The 19,794-nt window shown below is 46.4% G+C and overlaps 1 protein-coding gene across 2 annotated transcripts in view; it reads left to right on the top strand.

Moving 5' to 3' along the window:
* Positions 1-19,794, top strand: part of LOC120932565 (protein NDNF-like) — a 74,702-nt gene that overhangs the window by 31,520 nt on the left and 23,388 nt on the right. The window contains exon 2 of one of the 2 annotated variants that reach the window (XM_040345045.1): positions 10,548-10,741. In XM_040345045.1, the coding sequence (XP_040200979.1) occupies positions 10,572-10,741 (170 nt within the window). In that variant the 5' untranslated portion in view covers positions 10,548-10,571. Of the gene's footprint in view, positions 1-10,547; positions 10,742-19,794 lie in introns of those variants that run through there. The other variant, XM_040345046.1, reaches the window with a different exon arrangement.

Here is a 19,794-nt window from a genome sequence, read left to right as displayed (position 1 = left end):
GCTGACTGTGGTTACATGTAGATACAAGATTTGGATACAATTTTACATGCTATTTGAAACAAAACAACTGCTGTGCTAAAGTATGTAGCCAAACGTTCATTTAGTTTGGAATGCAATAGAAAAAGGGTTGGACCCCCTCCATATTATTATTATTATTATTATTATTATTATTATTATTATTATTATTATTATTTCTGTCTGTGACTCTACTTCTTTAAAGTGGTTCTAAAAGCATTTTTTTTTTGTCTTAATGCATTCTATGCAATAAGGTAAAAAATCTTTTGGACCCCCCTCCCCCCCAGTCCTCCTTATACCTACCTGAGCCCAATCTCCATCCAGTGATGTGCATGAAAGCAGCGGCTCTCCTGGTTCTCTCTCTCCTCATTACTTCCTTCAAGGGTGCAGCGCTCTCCTTTAATATGTTAAGTGCATAGATTATTTAATATATATTATATTTATATTAATTAATATATAAAGTACTAATTAATCTATGCCCTTAAGGTATTGAAAGAGAGCGCTGCACTCTTAAAGGTAATATATTATTTGCATATGCACAGGTGGTTGGATGCAGACTGGTGTTTAGTTGCCTTCTATATCATCTAGTTTTGTAACACAGTGGGCCATATTCTCAAATAATTTACGCCAGCGTATCAGCAGATACGCCGACGTAAGTCCTATCCTATGTTTAAGTGTATTCTCAAACTGAGATACACTTAAACATGCCTAAGATATGACGGCCTGCGCCGTTGTATCTTAGGCTGCAATATTTACGCTGACCGCTAGGTGGCAGTCAGCGTAGAATATGCAAATGACTAGTCACGCCGATTCTCTAACGTACGCTTGCCCGCCGTAGTGTTTTTTTTTTTTGTAAAATATTTATTTTCATTTTTCAAAGAAAAGAGGTATTGACAGTTGTACAGTGCGGCATTATCAATCAGACAGAAAGCCAATACAAAATAATAACAATAACCAGAGTAGGGGGTGACAGAGAGGGAGGGGAGGGATAAGGGATAGTGGGCCAAAGGGAGGGGGAAGGGGATAGGGGAGAGAAGGGACTCTAAGGGAAAGTGCCTTCGGTCCGAGCTCAGGCAAACATTAAACCGGGAGCAGTGGCCCGCCATAAAGCATGGACAGGCGGACACTCCACCCACCCGGGACATTCGATCCTCATGGGCGGGTCCCCCCAAAATAACGGGGGAGGGAATGTGTCCCCATGCCCCCGCTCCCCGGCAGACAGCAAGGTGGCTCCCTTTGCTACATGCTAATTGTAACAGACCTGAGAAATGGGACTAGTCAACCAGGTTAGGGGTCGCATCGATGGTCCCAATATTAAACAAATATCTATGCATTAAACATTCAGGAGGGGGAAGAGGGGCAAGGGATAAAGGAACAGAGTGGAGGTCAGGAGGAGGGACAGAGAGAGTTGAGAGAAGATAGATAGGAAGGTAGAAGGATCAGCACTCACCACACTCGCCGACCTAAAGGACCCCCGTCATCCCGGAGCCTCAGGAGGTCGTCTGACGATGCGCCCGGACAAGTTCCCCAAAGGAGGGGTCAGCCAACACCAGTAGCGCCTCATCCAAACTGGAGGAGAGCAAAGCTGTGTCATGTACGTGGGCCTTCCACTCTGCCCAGGTGGCCTCAAATTTTTCGCGGGTATCCCTGCAGGTGGCCAGCCAACCTTCCGCTTCCATGATCTCCCCCACCTTCCCCAACCAGTCTTGCTCACTGGGAATGTGTGAGCTTTTCCAATGAATCGGAATAAGTCGTTTTGCCGCATTGAGGAGGTGGGGGAGAGCACTACGTTTATACCGTGACAGGGGAATGGGGGGGACGTGGAGCAGGAAATGTTGGGGTTGGGCCGGAACATCCATGCCCAAGCCCTCAGACACGTGTTTAGCAACCATGTCCCAGAACGGGCGAAGCATCGGGCACTCCCACCAAATATGGAGGAGAGAGCCCCTCTGTCCACACCCCCTCCAGCACCTATCTGAAGCATTAGGGAAAATTCTAGCTAACGCGGCCGGCACCCTGTACCAACGCGTCAATAACTTATAATTATTTTCTTGGGTTTTGGCATCAACTGAGCTCTTGTGGGTTAGGCGGTATAAGTGGTAAAGTTGGTCATCCGTAAGGTCAATCTGTAGGTCCCTCTCCCATTCTCTAACAAAGTAAGGACGGGGATTCGGGGAAGCGTCCTCTAACAGTCGGTATAGAACCGAGATTAAATGGGGCTCTGGATCTTCTGACGCCCAAAGGCGCTCATACTCTGTCAGGCTAGTTCTGATCTGTGCTACCCTCTGACACTTTGCTGTGAAGGTCTCAAGCTGACGGTATCTCCAGAAGTCAAAGGGAAAGCTACCATATCGAGCGCGTAAAGTGGCCAGCGGTGTTAAAATTCCGCTGTCCATAAATCTTGCGAGGCTAACTACCCCATCCCTAACCCACGTTCCGAGGGAAGCTTTCAGCTCTCCTGGGGAGAACCACGGGTAACCTCCAACAGGCGCCAGAGGAGAAGTCCTCGGCGCCAGTGTCAGGCCGCCATTCAGTTTATCCCAAATGGACAGGGAGTGAGTCGTCAACGGGGACACCCAGTCAGAGAGCCCTCTACTGTCCGTCGGGACCCAGGGTGCGTAGGACAAGTCCCGTCCCGCCATTGTCTTTTCCAGAGGGACCCATAACTTAAGGGACGTATGGAACTTCCAGTTCAGGATGCGCTGTAGTGCGATCGCCTGATAGTACCTAAGAATATTTGGTATTCCCAAGCCTCCCCGCAACTTGGACCTTTGCAAGATCGTCATTGCCAGTCTAGGTCTTCTACCCCCCCATACAAATTTAGTAAAAATACTCCGTAGTTCAGTGAAAAAACGTTTCGGTAATCTTATAGGTATCATCTGTAAGAGGAATAGGATACGGGGCAGAACTGTCATCTTCAGGATGTTCGTCCGTCCCACCCATGTGAACATTGTCCTATCCCAGGCCAGCAAGTCCCGGGAAGTCTTTTTCAAAAGAGGGACATAGTTCTGGGAATAAAGTGAGTCTACACTATAAGTAAGCTGGATCCCTAGGTACTTCATGGAGGACGTGGACCACTTGAAGGGGAATGAGTCCCTCAAGGAGGACGCCAGGGCAGGGGGGACAGTGACAGGCAGTATCTCGGATTTCGAATAGTTTATCTTGAAGTTCGACACCTCCCCGTATTCCCGGAATTCATCCATCAAGACTGGCAGCGAGACAAGGGGCTCCACCACATGAAACAGTATGTCATCTGCATAAGCAGAGAGCTTGTGTTCCAGGGAGCCTACATTTACCCCTCTAATGTTGGGGTTAGATCTGACCCTTTGCAGCAACGGTTCCAGGACCAATGCAAACAAGAGGGGCGAGAGCGGACACCCCTGTCTTGTGCCATTCCGGATCGCGAACCCAGCCGAGAGGCCACCGTTCACCTTAACCTGTGCTGTGGGGGAGACATAAAGCGTAGAGATCCAGCTTAGCATATGTGGGCCCAACCCTGCCTTCTCCAGAACCGCGCTGAGGAACTGCCAGTCCACGCGATCGAATGCCTTTTCAGCGTCGGTGGACAGTATCAAGTATGGAGGCATCCGATCGCGTGCACGCGCCCAGTGGATCAGCTGTATCGCCCTATTTGAGTTATCTCTGGCTTCCCGCCCCGGTATGAAGCCAGCTTGGTCTGCGTGCACCAAGTCAGGAAGAAGAGGTTTCAATCGGTTGGCCAAAATCTTTGAAATTTTTTTTAGGTCCGTATTTAAGAGGGAAATCGGGCGATAGCTCTGGGGTTGAGCAGGGTCCTTACCGTCCTTCGGAAGCACCGTAATGTGTGCCAACAAAGTCTCCCTTGGAAGTTGGCCCCCCGACGCCAGTGAGTTAAGAAGGGTGCATAAGGGGGCCTGTATTTTGTCAACATTTTTTACGTAATACGCCTTCGTGAACCCGTCCGGGCCCGGACTTTTGCCAGAGGGAAGAGATTTAATAGTCGCAAAAAGTTCCTCCGTGGAAATAGGGTGTTCAAGGCCAGTCGCCTGCTCAGGGGGCAGGGTGGGGAGCCCGATCGAGGCAAGATACGACTCAATTTTAGTTTTTTTGTGGGTCACCTCCACAGGGGAGTCGGTGGCTCCCAGGTTATATAAATTCTCGTAGTATTCGCGAAACATCGAGGCAATCTTTGAGGAGTGCTGAGCCGGTTCTCCCTTAGGGGAGTGTAGTTTATGCACGTGAGCCGCAAGCCTCTTCTTTCGAAGCGCACGCGCCAGCATCCGTCCGCATTTATTGCCGTATTCATAGTACGCGTGGGCCATGTAACGCAGTTTACGCGCGATTTTCCTATCTAGCAACCTAGCAAAGAGCCGTCTAAGTTCGTTCAGACGGCAGAGCTCGGATGGGGCCGATGTCCGCTTATGACTAAGTTCGGCCTGCCTCAGCGCCTGTAGCACCCTCTGGAAGTCCGCCTGCCTCTCCCTGTTAAGTTTGGCTCCCAGGGCGATGAAAGTACCGCGAACCACTGCCTTATGACCTTCCCACAGGATGCCGTCACTGACCTCACCATTGGCATTCTCAGCAAAGTAGTTTGTTAGAGTCTCCTGAACCCCCGCCACCACCCCCACGTCGTCAAGTAAATTCAAGTTTAGCTTCCAAGTCCTGGCCCTGGCCAGCGCCTGCGCTAAAGAGATCGTAAGGGTCACAGGGGCATGGTCAGAGATAGTAATGTGGTCAATAGTTGTTTCTAGCAGGAGGTCCAAAGAACCCTGATCCACCAGCATCAAATCTATTCTGGTGTAGACTTTATGTACACTGGAGAAGTAGCTGTAGTCCCTCCCCTCAGCATGAAGGGCCCTCCAGCAGTCCACCAGTGTGTGTCTCTGAAGGGTCTTTTTGAAGTGTTTCAGGAAGGCGTGGGAGTGGGTAGATTTGTTCGCAGAGGTATCTAAGAGAGGATCAGGGCTGACATTAAAGTCCCCTCCCAGTATCAGTCTGCCCTCCCGGAAGTCACTCAGCTGGTCCAGGACCCGGTCCAAAAACATGATCTGTTGTGAATTCGGGGCATATAAGGTTGCAAAGGTGTATTTCTGGCCCATTATTGTGCCCTTCAAAAACACATAGCGCCCCTGGGGGTCTACCTTGTGGTCAGAGGGCTGGAACGGGCAATTCCTATGGACAGCTATTGCCGTACCCCTGGACTTAGGTGTAGGGGAGTTACTAAGATACCATTGTGAAAAAAGGTGGCTGGGCAGTTTAGGAAGCGAGGAGGCGGTGAAGTGGTTCTCCTGCAGAAATATTACCTGGGCCCCCAATCTCTTAAGCTCTAGCCAGAGCCTATTCCGCTTATTGGGAGAGCACAGCCCACGCACATTATATGACACTACCTTGATCGTAGCCATGTGTTGACGTTAAGGGTTGTCCAGGCGCTAGTCCCCATCTTGTTATAGTCGGCGAGTGCCGATCCCTCCGTCTGACGCTGAATAAGCGCTAGAGGTAAGAGTCCAGAAGGAAGAGAAGAGAGGAAGAAGAGGAGGAAGTTAGGGGAGAGAAGAAAACACATTAATAAAAAAGACATTACATAAGGCACATTAAACATAAAACAGGGCCACTCGAACGCCTCAAAGGCGATAAGAGGAGAAGCCCCAAACTGTTCACCAAGCCCAGGGAGCCCCCCCAACTTGTGAGGGCCACCTGGGCCGGGCGAAGCGCCCAAATCTGGGCTGGCACCCAAAACGGGTAGTCCTATGTGGGAGAAGTGATCGGACATGGAAAGTCAGGTGTTTCCCACCCCTCACACAGCAAAAAGCAAACCATATATATCCGGGAGCATTGCGACTCCACAAAGTCTCAAAATATCTCCGGGTGAAAAAAACCCGGACAGCAGGGCACATAACACGTATTAAAAGGCCATCTTAAAAAGAAAAAATGCTGAAAAGGTAGCAAAAAATGAAACATTGAAAAACTAGAGGGGGCCTTAATACAAGGCACCAGGCTTCTGGCTGGTGAGTAGGCAAACCACAATATGTGAGCTGTAGGTACCGAAGAAGCCCGGGATATCCCAAGGAATAAAGTTGCAATGGCCCCCCTCCATACTGGCCATTTACATCAGAGGGTCAGTTCCCAGGAGACCCAGATTGGAAGTCTAACGGCTCCGTGGTGCCTCAATCTCCCATTGAAGACCCCGGCATCACTGCAGCCGAAGAGGACCGTTTGCGGCCTCGGGAGCGGCGAACCTGCTGCCATGGTTGGGGCATCGCCACCATCAGAATGCCAGAATTGATCCTCCAGTCCGGGAAATCCACAGGGGCCAGCTGTAGCTGTGACAAAAAATGCGGGAGGTCATCCTTGGTACGTAGGGTTGCCGACTTGCCTTCCCTGCTGGCCTGCAAAACGAAGGGGAACCCCCATCTATAGGTGGCATTGGACGAGCGTAGGGATTCAAGAAGAGGGCCCAGTGCCCTGCGTTGCATCAGGGTGCGGCGTGACAAATCCTGGTAGAAGAACAGGCATGCTCCATCAAAGTCAAAGAAAGGGCGGTTACGCATTCGTTGCATGAGCTGGTCTTTGACCGTGTACCTGTGTAGTTTACAGATTATATCACGCGGGTTCTCCGCATCTTGCGATGGGGGTCGCAGGGCCCTGTGTGCTCTGTCAATTTCCACAGTCTCGGCAGGGGAGAGGCCTAGAAGTTCCTTGAAAATGCCCTGCAGTGTAGGGATAATATCCCTGGCCCCAGTAGCTTCAGGCAGTCCCCTTATGCGTATATTGGACCTCCTGCTGCGGTTCTCATAGTCATCCAATTGTGATAGGAGACTCTCAATATGGTTGTCCTGTGCAGCACATCTATCCCTTAGCTGGGAGATGGTAGGCAAGGCCTCTTCCACTATCTGCTCCAGGGCCTCCAGCCTTGTACCTAGCTGAGTGGTGTCTGACTTCAGCTGTTCAATGTCCTGCTTAAAGGCCCTCTCAACCCTGGTGGCAAAGTGGTCCAGGTCCTCCTTGGTGGGGAGGGACAGGAGGTGCTGTCGCAGGTCCCTATCCCCCATCAGATCTGCGATGTCAGAGCCCTGACCTAGTGATGCGGTGGAGATTGGGGAGACAGGGGGGGTCGGATCCCTTACCAGTGCCGGCGTCTGTATGGGGGACCCGTGCTGCGGCGGTGTAGTAGGCCTCAGCGCGTGCTTCGTTGAAGCATCCGCGCCCTTGCTTTTCCCGGGCGCCATCTTGGATGGCCCAGCACTCGACTGCGTTCCGCCGCCGAAATAGGCGTTGATCGTGCCGATTCCGGGCTCCAAAGCTGTCCTGGTCCTGGAGGAGGCTCTCCGGTTCTGGCACATGCCTTTGGCGTCCTATTTGTGGCCGCGGATCTGTCGGATCAGGCTATTGTAGCGTCGGTGTGTGAGGAGCTCAGGGAGTCTGCTGCCTCACTCGGCCATGTCCAAGCCACGCCCCCCGCCGTAGTATTTTAACGTTGTTTCCGTAAGCGATACGCGGCGTAAAGATAAAGATGCCCCCTAGGTGCCGTACTCAATGTTAAGTATGGCCGTCGATCCCGCGTCGAAATTTGAAAATTTAACGTCGTTTGCGTAAGTCGTCCGTGAATGGTGCTGGACGCCATTTACGTTACAGTCAAAACAAATGACGTCCGTGAGACGTCATTTAGCGCAATGCAAGTCGGGTAATTTACCCGACGCAGCAAGCGCATTACGATCGGCGCGGGAGCGCGCCTAATTTAAATGATCCACGCCACCTACCGGGATCATTTGAATTAGGAGGGCTTGCGCGGGTGGACTTTACGCGACGCCGCCGCAAGTTTACAGGTAAGTGGTTTGGGAATCAGGCACTTGCCACTTAAACTTGCGGCGGTGTAACGTAAAGGACATACGTTCCGCCGCCTCAGATCTTGAAGAATATGCCGCCGTGTTCTTAGATTTAGCTATAGGGATAGTGCAGCAGGTTTACTAATATATACATTCACTCTCTCTCCTCATTGGCTCCTACAGCAGCAGGAGTCATTGGCTCTTGCTGCTGTCAATTACACCCAATGAGCCAATGAGGAGAGAGCGGGGGTGGGGCCCAGCCATGCACTGTGTGTGAATGGACAATGTTAATTCACAGGAGCACAGCTCAGGAGCGCGCCTGCTAGAGTGCCCCCATAGAAACAGGCTTGCTATTGGGGGCACTTGGCAGGGGGGAGGAGCCAGGAGTGCTGGCAGTGGAACAAAAAAAGAAGAGCATTGGGGCTGCTCTGTGCAGAACCATTACACAGAGCGGGTATCACGTTTGTTTGTTTTTTAAGAATTCCAACCTTTAGAATCACTTTAATTGTCCAGGTGACCACTCAAAAAGAAAAGAAACTAATGGGAATTACAATCTTAAAGTGATATTGAAAAAAATCTGTTTGGCAGCCCTGTATTACAGCACCATGTCATCCTTGCAATACATTACTATTTTAATGATTTCCAAATAGTAATTTGTTGCTGGACAGAGGATCACTGACTAAGCACAGTGCATCTTTATACTATGAAACTCTGGTTAGAGATAGTATACGCACCCCTTTACCTTCTCAAACCCCCACTGCGCACAGGAAAAAAATATTAGTATAAATATATGTACACAGTGTATATATGCCTAAAGCTGCTACTTGAATGGTATGATATATATGCAACATTTTTAATGAAAAAAAAATAATATATGACTGTTTAAGTGTAGTTGTGGAGCAGTTTGTAATAATATATGCTCTAACTATTTTAATTTTAATTGAATTGAATTGAATTTTATCTAATTATGAATAATTTTAAAATTGTGCTGGATAATTGTATATATAATAATTTATCAGTTTTGAATGTTATTCACTACTTAGTAATATTGTAGGGCCTACATTAGACTATTCCTTATAGACTGGTCTATGTAAATTACTCTAACCACAAGCCAATTACTTATTTGGGTTATGCTGTTTTTATTTAATTTTGTATATAATTTAATATAATTGGTATAGTGCCAATACCTGTATGTTTACAGCAGACAGGGTCAGAGCCGATGTATTGCGGTCAGGGAGACACGGAGCGCGCACATGCACAGTCTCAATAAGTCCACACTAAGTGGCGGGCGGGATATAAAGGGAATGCAGCTATGCCGTGTAGCCTATCCCATTGAAGAAATCAGTTTGATGAAACGTGTCTGGGCAGAGCTACGCGGCAATCACAGAAACACAAGTGGTGTGGTGGAAGAATTATTTCAAGTTTTTTAAGAAGATTGAATGTTTGTTTAAAGGGGTTGTAAAGGTACAATTTGTTCCCTAAATAGCTTCCTTTACCTCAGTGCAGTCCTCCTTCACTTACCTCATCCTTCCATTTTGCTTTTAAATGTCCTTATTTCTTCTGAGAAATCCTCACTTCCTGTTCTTCTGTCTGTAACTCCACACAGTAATGCAAGGCTTTCTCCCTGGTGTGGAGTGTCGTGCTCGCCCCCTCCATTGGGCTACAGGAGAGTCAGGACGCCCACTAACACACAGCTCCTTTCTCTATCTGCAACGTAGAGAGCGTCCTGACTCTCCTGTCGGCCAAGGGAGGGGGCCAGCACGACACTCCACACCAGGGAGAAAGCCTCACATTACTGTGTGGAGTTACAGACAGAAGAACAGGAAGTGAGGATTTCTCAGAAGAAATAAGGACATTTAAAAGCAAAATGGAATAATGATGTAAGTGAAGGAGGACTGCACTAAGGTAAAGGAAGCTATTTAAGAAAAAAAAAATTGTACCTTTGCAACCCCTTTAAGGCTGCATTCACACCTTTGCGTATTTACGCCCGATGCCCGACGCTCATGCCGCTGGAGGGATGATTTTACATTCTTGTCTATGGAGATGGTTCACATCTCACGCCGAAACGCCATACGCCTGCCGCCTGAAAACCAGTCCCGGACCCTTTTTTCAGGCGGCTTTCGGCGTTCGGCATAGACAACAATGTGTTGTAAAAAAAAAAAAGGTTAAAACGACCCGTTTTGTGAATGCAGCCTTAGTGTGAACACCTGGAAAAACACTACAATTTATGGACTTGATTTATTTTTTATTTTTCTCACACTTTAAGTGTTGATTTTGGATGAACACTTATTAATATTTGTATAGAGATCATACATATATTTAGTATAATTTCATAAATTTTTCTCTTCTTTTTTGTCATGTTTAATCACTATAACACTCTTTCACGTGGTGATTTGTTTATATATTTTACATGTTTTAGATATGTTTATATGATTTATGAACACAGCGCTACAATTGTTTTCATTTAAAATTTTGCATATACATCTTTATACTATCCATAGACCATGACTGGGGGCAATCTTGCTTGGAAAGTTCTTCCATTTTAGTGTATGCATTATATATGACAACACTTTCCATATTATTCTTCTATACCCTGTATTCTAGTAGTTAACATACAGTACAGTATATAAATCAGCCTGTCCCTAGAGGGCATTTTACTATCTATCTATAGATAGTACCTAAAGAGTTTTTCAAGAGTCCTTTGCTAACAGATGCCATTTATCTTTATAGGGAACACTGGAACAGGAGGAGATCATGGAGAAACTGACTCTACTGCTACTTGTGTCCATTTACCTGTCATCCCATAGTCCTACCAGCCTGGCAGCCTTGGTACCCCCAGACTCTAATCAAATGTCTGATACCTGGAGGAATCTTCCAATGGGACACAAGGTGGATGGATTTTTGTCTGTGGGTATGCCCGTCAGGTAAGAACTGGATACATGTATTTATGCTTATATGAAAAATGGAGGAAATGCACCAGGTCTAGGCTGATTAGGTTAACCTCAGAAACCAGACAAAGAAGAAAGTTTATTGCATGACTACACAGTGATTGCAGAAGTTCAAACAAGTGATCCATCACATCTGACAGTGTTTGTAAGCTGATAAAGAGATATATGAATGACTGTATACAATCTACAGACACAGATAATAAGAAAACCTTAGATGACATAAACTGCTGTTGCTGTGCTCACCTTTTAAAGATGCTGGTTGCCTGGTTTTTGTTGATTTAATTGTCTCAGTACTTTTGACTGGAACAAAAATGCATATCAGCGTTTCTCGCTTTCCTGTGACTTCACTAGGTACATATTGCTTTTGAGTCAGCAAATCAGAAAATGGTTAAGCAACTTGGAGGTTAGACATGGCAGGTCCAGAGTTTTATTCTAACGTGGTTGTAAACCTCGGATATTAAATATGAATAAAGCATATCCTTCTATAGTGTACTTGTCTCAATTAAGTGCACTAAGTGTCATTTCTGTCTGCTGCTTCCTTCCTCTGCTATAAGCACGAATCAACTATGACCAATTTTCCTGACACAGAGAGAACAATGGTGACAGGGGAGGGACCTCCAGCTGATTGACAGCCTTGTTCCTGTGAGCTGTGTAAAGGAGGGTGTGTCCTTTCTCTCCAATTAGCTCTGCAGAGTGAAACTTTAGCTCTCCACCCACTTTTGTTTGAACTCTCAGACAAGCTTTATAAATGTAGCACTTTGAACAGATGTAGAGATGATAGGACTCCAGATAACCAGGTACAATTTATGTAGGATTTGTTGTATCTCTGTGTATCACCCTGAGACCAGTTATTTTCACTGGTTGGAACTAAACTTTGAAAAGTTAAAAACTGCTAGCAGAGAGATATTTTAGGCAGAAGAGGCTCTGCATGTCTGTTCTGCCCTAAAAATTTTCCTCTTATAACCCGGTTTTTATGAATATGACACATCAAATGCGCATCTCAGGTAAGGGCTGGAATGAGGGACCTTCTATACGCAATAGTTATGTATCGCTACCCCCGCAGGAGCCGCTGTTTGATTCAGGATCGGCTTTCTAAGTTACCTTCTTGACTTGGTCTAGGGGTGACTTCTGTGAGTGTGAATAAAGAGCAAGTGTCCAGACACAAATTCAGTTTCAAAGCTTTATTCCAAGACCCAAACTGGCCAACATCAAAAAGGCACACGACAGGAAAAAAGGCTGATGAGAGTAGAGGAACTTTAGTATCAGGCCTCTGGATGTTAGGAGAGAGCAAGCCTGCTCTCAGCAATGATGCAAATCAATTCGTCGCCACCCAATCAGGGTGGGTAAAGTGCCCCCGGACAGGCAGTTATCTAGTGCCTGGCAACCGGAGAGTCACCTGCAAAGAAAAATCTCTGGGAGGATACAGGCCTCTGCCACAGGCCTGCCTCAGGGCCTCTGCCACAGGCTGGACAATTTAGGATTTAGAAAAGTCAGGTTGAGTAGATCCTCCCAGTTAGTTCAATCAAGGTCACCCCCTGACAGTCTGAGCATTCCTGTCATACGGTGCGGTGACTGGATCCCCGGTGGTTCGTCTAGGCCTTCCGGACAACCTCTGGTTCTAGGTTCTCCCGAGCCAATTCCCACCGCACAGCTCCTAGCTTGGGATCCCTTCAGCAACAGTTTGGGACCCAGCAAGCCGCTGGGGTCCCTCTTTAATCATGGTGCTTGACCTCGGCATGGCAGGACGCAGTGGTGGGGCCCATGGATGCGCGTACCCTGAAGGTGGGTACCGCACTTGGAACTCGGGCCCCGCTAGAACAACCCGCCAAAAAACGGCCGCCACAGATATATCCCCCTTCCCACCATGCCCAACGAGGGAAAAACCCCCTTGATTGGCTGCTGAAAAGAGGTGGATCCCCCAGAACCCCTCTAGCGCCAACTGCCGCCCAGGGGTGTCAACGTACCCCTGGCGCGCAGACTGACCTACAGGACAGATTCTGGAATTGGCAGCAGCCTAAATTCCATAATTTGTGAATGGGAGTGATTAAGCCTCCCATCCCCGACTAATTTTAGTGTAGCGCCCGTACTAAAAGTAGGGGGGTGCTACAGTTACTTCATCCTGGACTGGATAATCAAGACGACCAAAGACTCCTGAACCTAGAAGAAAATGGACATGTCAACAATGAGAGAGATTGCGGACGTTGTAGCGCTGGAGGGAGTCACTTCACAATATAAGTCTGCTATAATGTGCAAATTTGCTTTGCATACTTTCACATTATTTCAAAAGCTTTGGTGAGGTCAAAAGTTTAATATTCCCAAAAAAAAGCTCTGCCCAACCTTCAGGTCTTGGTGGTTTACCGTGGATGAGCAAAAGACAGGGAGGTTTTCAGACTTCCTCCGTTGCAGTCTTTGCTTGTGCTTGGAAAACTGCGCAGATGGTCTCTCGGTACATAGGGCTCTCTCAGTGCGCAGGGGGCTGGGAGTATTTCTCCGCTTAGCTGAAAATTGTGCAAGTGCTGCTTTGCATCAAAAATAAAGCTGTTAAAAAAAAACAAAAAAACATTAAGACATTCATTTCTTATGCCGCATACCCACAACCGTTTTTCATGACGAGTTTTTTTAATTGGTCGTGAAAAACGGTCATGTGTATGCTCCAGAGCATTTTTCTCAACGATAAAAATGGGCTAAATTTTTTTAGAACCTGCTCTATTTATTCTCGTCGTTTTTTCACGTTGTTCTTTTCCATGTCGTGAAAAACGGTCGTGTGTACGCTTTTACGAGGGGGAAAAAACGTACATGCTCAGAAGCAAGTTATGAGACAGGGAAATTAGCAAAAGCAGCCCAAAGGGTGGCGCCATTTGAATTGAACTTCCTCTTTATAGTGCCGTTGTATGTGTTGTACGTCACCACGCTTTGCTCAAGCTTTTTTTTCACGAACGTCTGTATGCAAGGCAGGCTTGAGAGGAATCGCGACAAATCATGTTGAGAAAAACTTTGTTTTTTTGCATGACATGAATAATGGTCGTGTGTACGCGCCATAAGAGAGGGAGGGGAGGCAGGCCAGCCCAACATGTTCTTTAGGGTGAAGAACTGTTTTAAAGGTAAACCCATTCTAAAAGAAAAATCGAGGCTGCCGCTACTGAAATTTTATTTGCCTGGCTGTCATGCTGATCCTCTGACATTATTACTTATGAGTCACTGAATAAGTAAGCAGATTAGGAGTAGCGACTGTTTAATCTCCATGCTTGTTCCAGGTAAGTAACACAGAAAGACAAGAAGCACTAGGGTTGTTGGTTCAAATCCCAACTGTGGCACTACCTGCCTGGTTTACAGGTCCCCTTACACTCCAAAGACATGCTGGTAGGTTAATTGGCCCCAGTATGTATATCTTTGTATGTGAGTTAGAGACTTTACAATGTAAACTCCTTGAGAGCAGGGGCTCATCTAAATGTTCAGTATAAATACGAGAAAATTGATGGCACTACAGTACCGTATATACAGTTGTGCTCATAAGTTTCCATACCCTGGTAGAATTTATGATTTCTTGGCCATTTTGCAGAGAATATGAATAACACAAAAACATTTCTTTCACTCATGGTTAGTGTTTGGCTGAAGCCATTTAATATAAATCAACTGTGTTTACTCTTTTTAAATCATAATGACAACAGAAACCACCCATATTACTCTGATCAAAAGTTTACACACCCTGGTGATTTTGGCCTGATAACATGCACACAAGTTGACACAAAGGGGTTTGAATAGCTATTAAAGGTAACCATCCTCGCCTGTGATCTGTTTTCTTGTAATTAGTGTGTGTGTGTATAAAAGGTCAAAGAGTTTCTGCACTGACCCTTGCATCTTTCATCCAGTGCTGCACTGACGTTTCTGGATTGTGATTCATGCGGAAAGCAAAAGAATTGTCAAAGGATCTGTGGGAAAAGGTAATTGAACTGTATAAAACTGAAAATGGATATAAAAAGATATCCAAGGAATTGAGAATGCCAATCAGCAGTGTTCAAACTCTAATCAAGTCGTGGAAAATAAGGGGTTCTGTTGAAACCAAACCATGGTCAGGTAGACCAGCAATGGTTTCACCCACAACTGCCAGAAAAAAAATTTGGGATGCAAAAAAAAAACCCACAAATAACTTCAGGTGAAATACAGGACTCTGAAAACATGTGGTGTGGCTGTTTCAAGATGCATAATAAGGAGGCACTTGAAGAAAGATGGACTGCATGGTCGAGTCACCAGAAGAAAGCCATTACTATGCAAATGCCACAAAGTATCCTGCTTACAATATGCGAAACTGCACAGAGACAAGCCTCAAAACATCTGTAACAAAGTCATTTGGAGTAATGAGACCAAAATTGAGCTTTTTGGCCACAACCATAAACACTACATTTGGAGAGGAGCCAACAAGGCCTATGATGAAAGGTACACAATTCCTACTGTGAAATACGGAGGTGGATTGCTGAGGTTTTGGGGATGTGTGAGCTACAAAGGCACAGGAAATTTGGTCAAAATTGATGGCAAGATGAATGCAGTATGTTATCAAAAATACTGGATGAACTTTTGCTTTCATCAGCCAGGAAGCTGCACATGGGACGTACTTTGACATTCCAACATGACAAGGATCCAAAACACGAGGCCAAGTTGACCTGCCATTGGCTACAGCAGAATAAAGTAAAGTTTCTGGAGTGGCCATCTCAGACTTCTGAACTCAATATCATTGAGCCACTCTGGGGAGATCTCAAACGTGCAGTTCATGCAAGACAGCCCAAGAATTTACAGGAACTGGAGGCTTTTTGCCAAGAGGAATGGGCAGCTTTACCATCTGAGAAGATAAAGAGACTCATCCACAAATATCACAAAAGACTTCAAGCTGTCATTGATGTTAAAGGGGTAATACACGGTATTAAGAACTGGGGTATGTAAACTTTTGATCACGTCATTTGGGTAGTTTCTGCTGTGATTATGACTTAAAAAAACTAAACACAGTTGATTGATAATACATGGCTTCAGCCTAACACTAACCATGAGTGAAAGAAAAAATTCTGTGTTATCAATCCTATTCTCTGAAAAATGGCCAAGAAATCATGACTATTGTATAACAGATGCACCTCCTTTAAACAACCCCTTTCTTAATATTACCCAACCCCCAGCCTTTACCTCTTTAAATTAAGACCACACCAGGAGTTGGAGAAAAATATAGGCCGTAGCAGCCTTATTTATTAAAACCATTATAAATTAACATTAACATAATAAAACATCTGTTATAACCTCCAAATACCTATTGTTGGTCTCTGCAGGAAAAAAAACTCTATCACTATCCATATCCAATATATATAACATATATATAACAATATATTGCACTGCGGTCTCTCTTATTCTTCTGACAGGCCTCAAGCCAACCCACGACCGCAGTGCTCGATAATCAATCTCCGTTATCTGGATCCACCATAACCGGCCCCATGTCACCGACAGGTCCTTAATTCGGCTTTCCGAAGTATACTCCTTCACTCGCAGAGACCAACAAACGCTACCACGACAGTCCTTTTGCAGACCCTGTGCAATAGATAAAGAACACGCAACACAACACCAACGAACACACAGACACGGACAACATTAAGGGGAGGGTGGGCGGGAACTTTTCTCCACGTTGTGTTTCCCGGGGGCGGAATCCCTTCCCATTTGTAAACTCCCTTCCTCCGCCCCCGCTCTGGCCAGCCAATCCACTTGTCCCTACAGTCCCCTGTTACTCTAGTCATGCCAGCCCCCCGCACACTGCATTTCATTCCCTTGCTCTGGGCTTTTCTTAACGTCTGCCACGGTATGTAAACTTATGAGCACAACAGTAAGTACCTAAAATAAATAAGCTAGCATTTTCAGATATAGGTTAGCAATGTCAGCCTCAAAATTTAAGGTTTTTCATATTTTTATTTTATTGGGTCTGATCAGTTAACAGGGGAGCCCCAGTGATCACAATGGAAGATAGAAGTCCCCTCTGTGTTGACCATGTACCCACTAAGCACTAGGGATGAGCTTCGTGTTCGAGTCGAACCCATGTTCGACTCGAACATCGTATGTTCGACCGTTCGGCGAAATACGAACCAGGGTGGCTTTGGCCAATTATGGCTCAGGGGGTTTAGTACACACCCCACACTATAAAAGGCCGCCTGCAGGTCAGACTTGTGTAGTGTGTTGCGGCGGTGGTTAAAGACAGACAGAGAGAGAGAGACAGTGTCATTTTTTCTAGGTAGGTAAAGCAGGCAGGCTAGTCAGTTAAAGTAACAGTGTGTAGAGGATATATATGCATCCCAGGTGTTGTACATATATTTATACACTGTATAGTTTACCTAGATCAGCTATTCCTAATTTACTGGCAGGCAGGTGATTGTGCTAGCTGCAGTATTCTCACGTGGTGTATTGCCTGTGTCCTCTGCAGTATGCACCATAAAGCTACGTGGTGTGTGTACTGCCTTTGTCCTCTGTAGTTTGCACCTAAAGCTACTTGGTGTGTACTGCCCGTGTCCTCTGTAGTTTTCACCTAAAGCTACTTGGTGTGTACTGCCCGTGTCCTCTGCAGTTTGCACCTAAAGCTATGTAGTGTGTGTAGTGCCTTTGTCCTCTGCAGTTTGCACCTAAAGCTACTTGGTGTGTACTGCCTGTGTCCTCTGCAATTTGCACCTAAAGCTACGTAGTGTGTACTGCCTGTGTCCTCTGCAGTGTGCACCTAAAGCTACTTGGTGTGTACTGCTCGTGTCCTCTGTAGTTTGCACCTAAAGCTACTTGGTGTGTACTGCCCCGTGTCCTCTGCAGTTTGCACCTAAAGCTACTTGGTGTGTACTGCCTGTGTCCTCTGTAGTTTGCACCTAAAGCTATGTAGTGTGTGTACTGCCTTTGTCCTCTGCAGTATGCACCATAAAGCTACGTGGTGTGTACTGTCTTTGTCCTCTGTAGTTTGCACCTAAAGCTACTTGGTGTGTACTGCCCGTGTCCTCTGTTGTTTGCACCTAAAGCTACTTGGTGTGTACTGCCCGTGTCCTCTGCAGTTTGCACCTAAAGCTACGTAGTGTGTGTACTGCCTTTGTCCTCTGCAGTTTGCACCTAAAGCTACTTGGTGTGTACTGCCCGTGTCCTCTGCAGTTTGCACCTAAAGCTGCGTAGTGTGTATTGCCCGTGTCCTCTGCAGTGTGCACTATAAAGCTACGTGGTGTGTACTGCCTTTGCCCTCTGCTGTTTGAACCTAAAGCTACTTGGTGTGTACTGCCCGTGTCCTCTGTAGTTTGCACCCAAAGCTACTTGGTGTGTACTGCCCGTGTCCACTGCAGTTTGCACCTAAAGCTACGTGGTGTGTACTTCCCGTGTCCTCTGCAGTTTTCACCTAAAACTACATAGTGTGTGTACTGCCTTTATCCTCTGCAGTTTGTCCAAAGCTGCTGGAGGCTTTGTAACCGACCACAGGGTGTGCCTCTCCACCGACTCGGTCGATCGACTGACCTTCATAAAAATGAATCAGGCTTGGATCACCACCAGCTACCAAGCACCTGATGCTGATGTAACTGAATAATTATTTTTGAAATGTCAGATCCCTTCAAGACTGCCTATGCTGATGCTGAGTGACTATACTGTTATGCTTGCTATCCTTGACTATCCTTTTCCTCCTCAATGATCATGCTGATAGCTTGTAAGAACATTTTTGGTTCTGGGCACCGCCACCAGTGGCTAAGGCCCAATTTTTCTGCCCCTGTAATTACATTTTTTGATGCAATACTTTGCAGCGGGCTCATTCCTGCGCTCCGTGGTGTCTACAGATATATGGACTTTGTGTTTACAACCATTGGACTTTATCTTTCATGAGAACTTTTTTATTGCATTTGTTACTTTATTTATGTTCCCATTGTTCCCATGAGGAACTACCATTATAGATATTAATTTGCCATAGCGCTACACAATTTTGTTTCTATCTGTGAGGGGTTGCAGTGTTGTGGGGGGTTGCAGTGTTGTGGCACCAGCACCAGTGCCAAAGGCCCAATTTTCCTGCCCCTGTTTAACAGGGGCGTGTAATTACAATTGTTGATGCAATACTTTGCAGCGGGCCCATTCCTGCGCTCCAACTAGAGAATCTGTGAGGGGTTGCAGTGTTGTGGCACCAGCACCACCAACAAAGGCCCAATTTTTTCAACAGGGGCATGTAATTACAATTCTTGATCTAATATTTCACAGCAGGGCCCATCCCTGCACCCACCAAGAGTAACTGTGAGGACTTACAGTGTTGTGGCACCAGCACCAGTGCCTAAGGCCCAATTTTTCTGCCCCTGTTCAACAGGGGCATGTAATTACAATTCTTGATCTAATATTTCACAGCAGGGACCATTCCTGTGCCCACCAAGAGTAACTGTGAGGGCTTACAGAGTTGTGGCACCAGCACCACCACCACCAAAGACCCAATTGTTCTGCCCCTGTTCAACAGGGACATGTAATTACAATTCTTAATCTAATATTTTACAGCATGGCCCAATTCCTGTGCCCACCAAGAGTAACTGTGAGGGCTTACAGAGTTGTGGCACCAGCACCACCACCACCACCAACAAAGGCCCAATTTTTCTGCCCCTGTTCAACAGGGTCATGTAGTTAAAATTCTTGATCTAATATTTCACAGCAGGGCCCATTCCTGTGCCCACCAAGAGTAAATGTGAGAGCTTGTGGCACCAGCGCCAGCACCAAAGGCCCAATTTTTCTACCACTGTTCAACAATGGCATGTAATTACAATTCTTGATATAATAGTTCACACAGCAGGGCGTTCCAGCTCCCACCAAAACTAACTGTGAGGGCTTACAGTGTTGTGGCAACACCAACACCTAGGGCCCAAATTTCTGCAGAGTATATACGGCAGGCCCCTACTTTCAAACATCCAACTTACAAACGACTCCTACTTGCAAACGGAAGGAGACAACAGGAAGTGAGAGGAAATCTACACCTAGGAAGGGAAATTCTCTTCTGTAAGGGGTGTCTCCTGTCCACTGAT

This window comes from Rana temporaria, chromosome 3, assembly GCF_905171775.1.
Source record: "Rana temporaria chromosome 3, aRanTem1.1, whole genome shotgun sequence".
NCBI lineage: Eukaryota > Metazoa > Chordata > Amphibia > Anura > Ranidae > Rana > Rana temporaria.
This window is presented reverse-complemented; position numbering and strand designations above follow the sequence as displayed.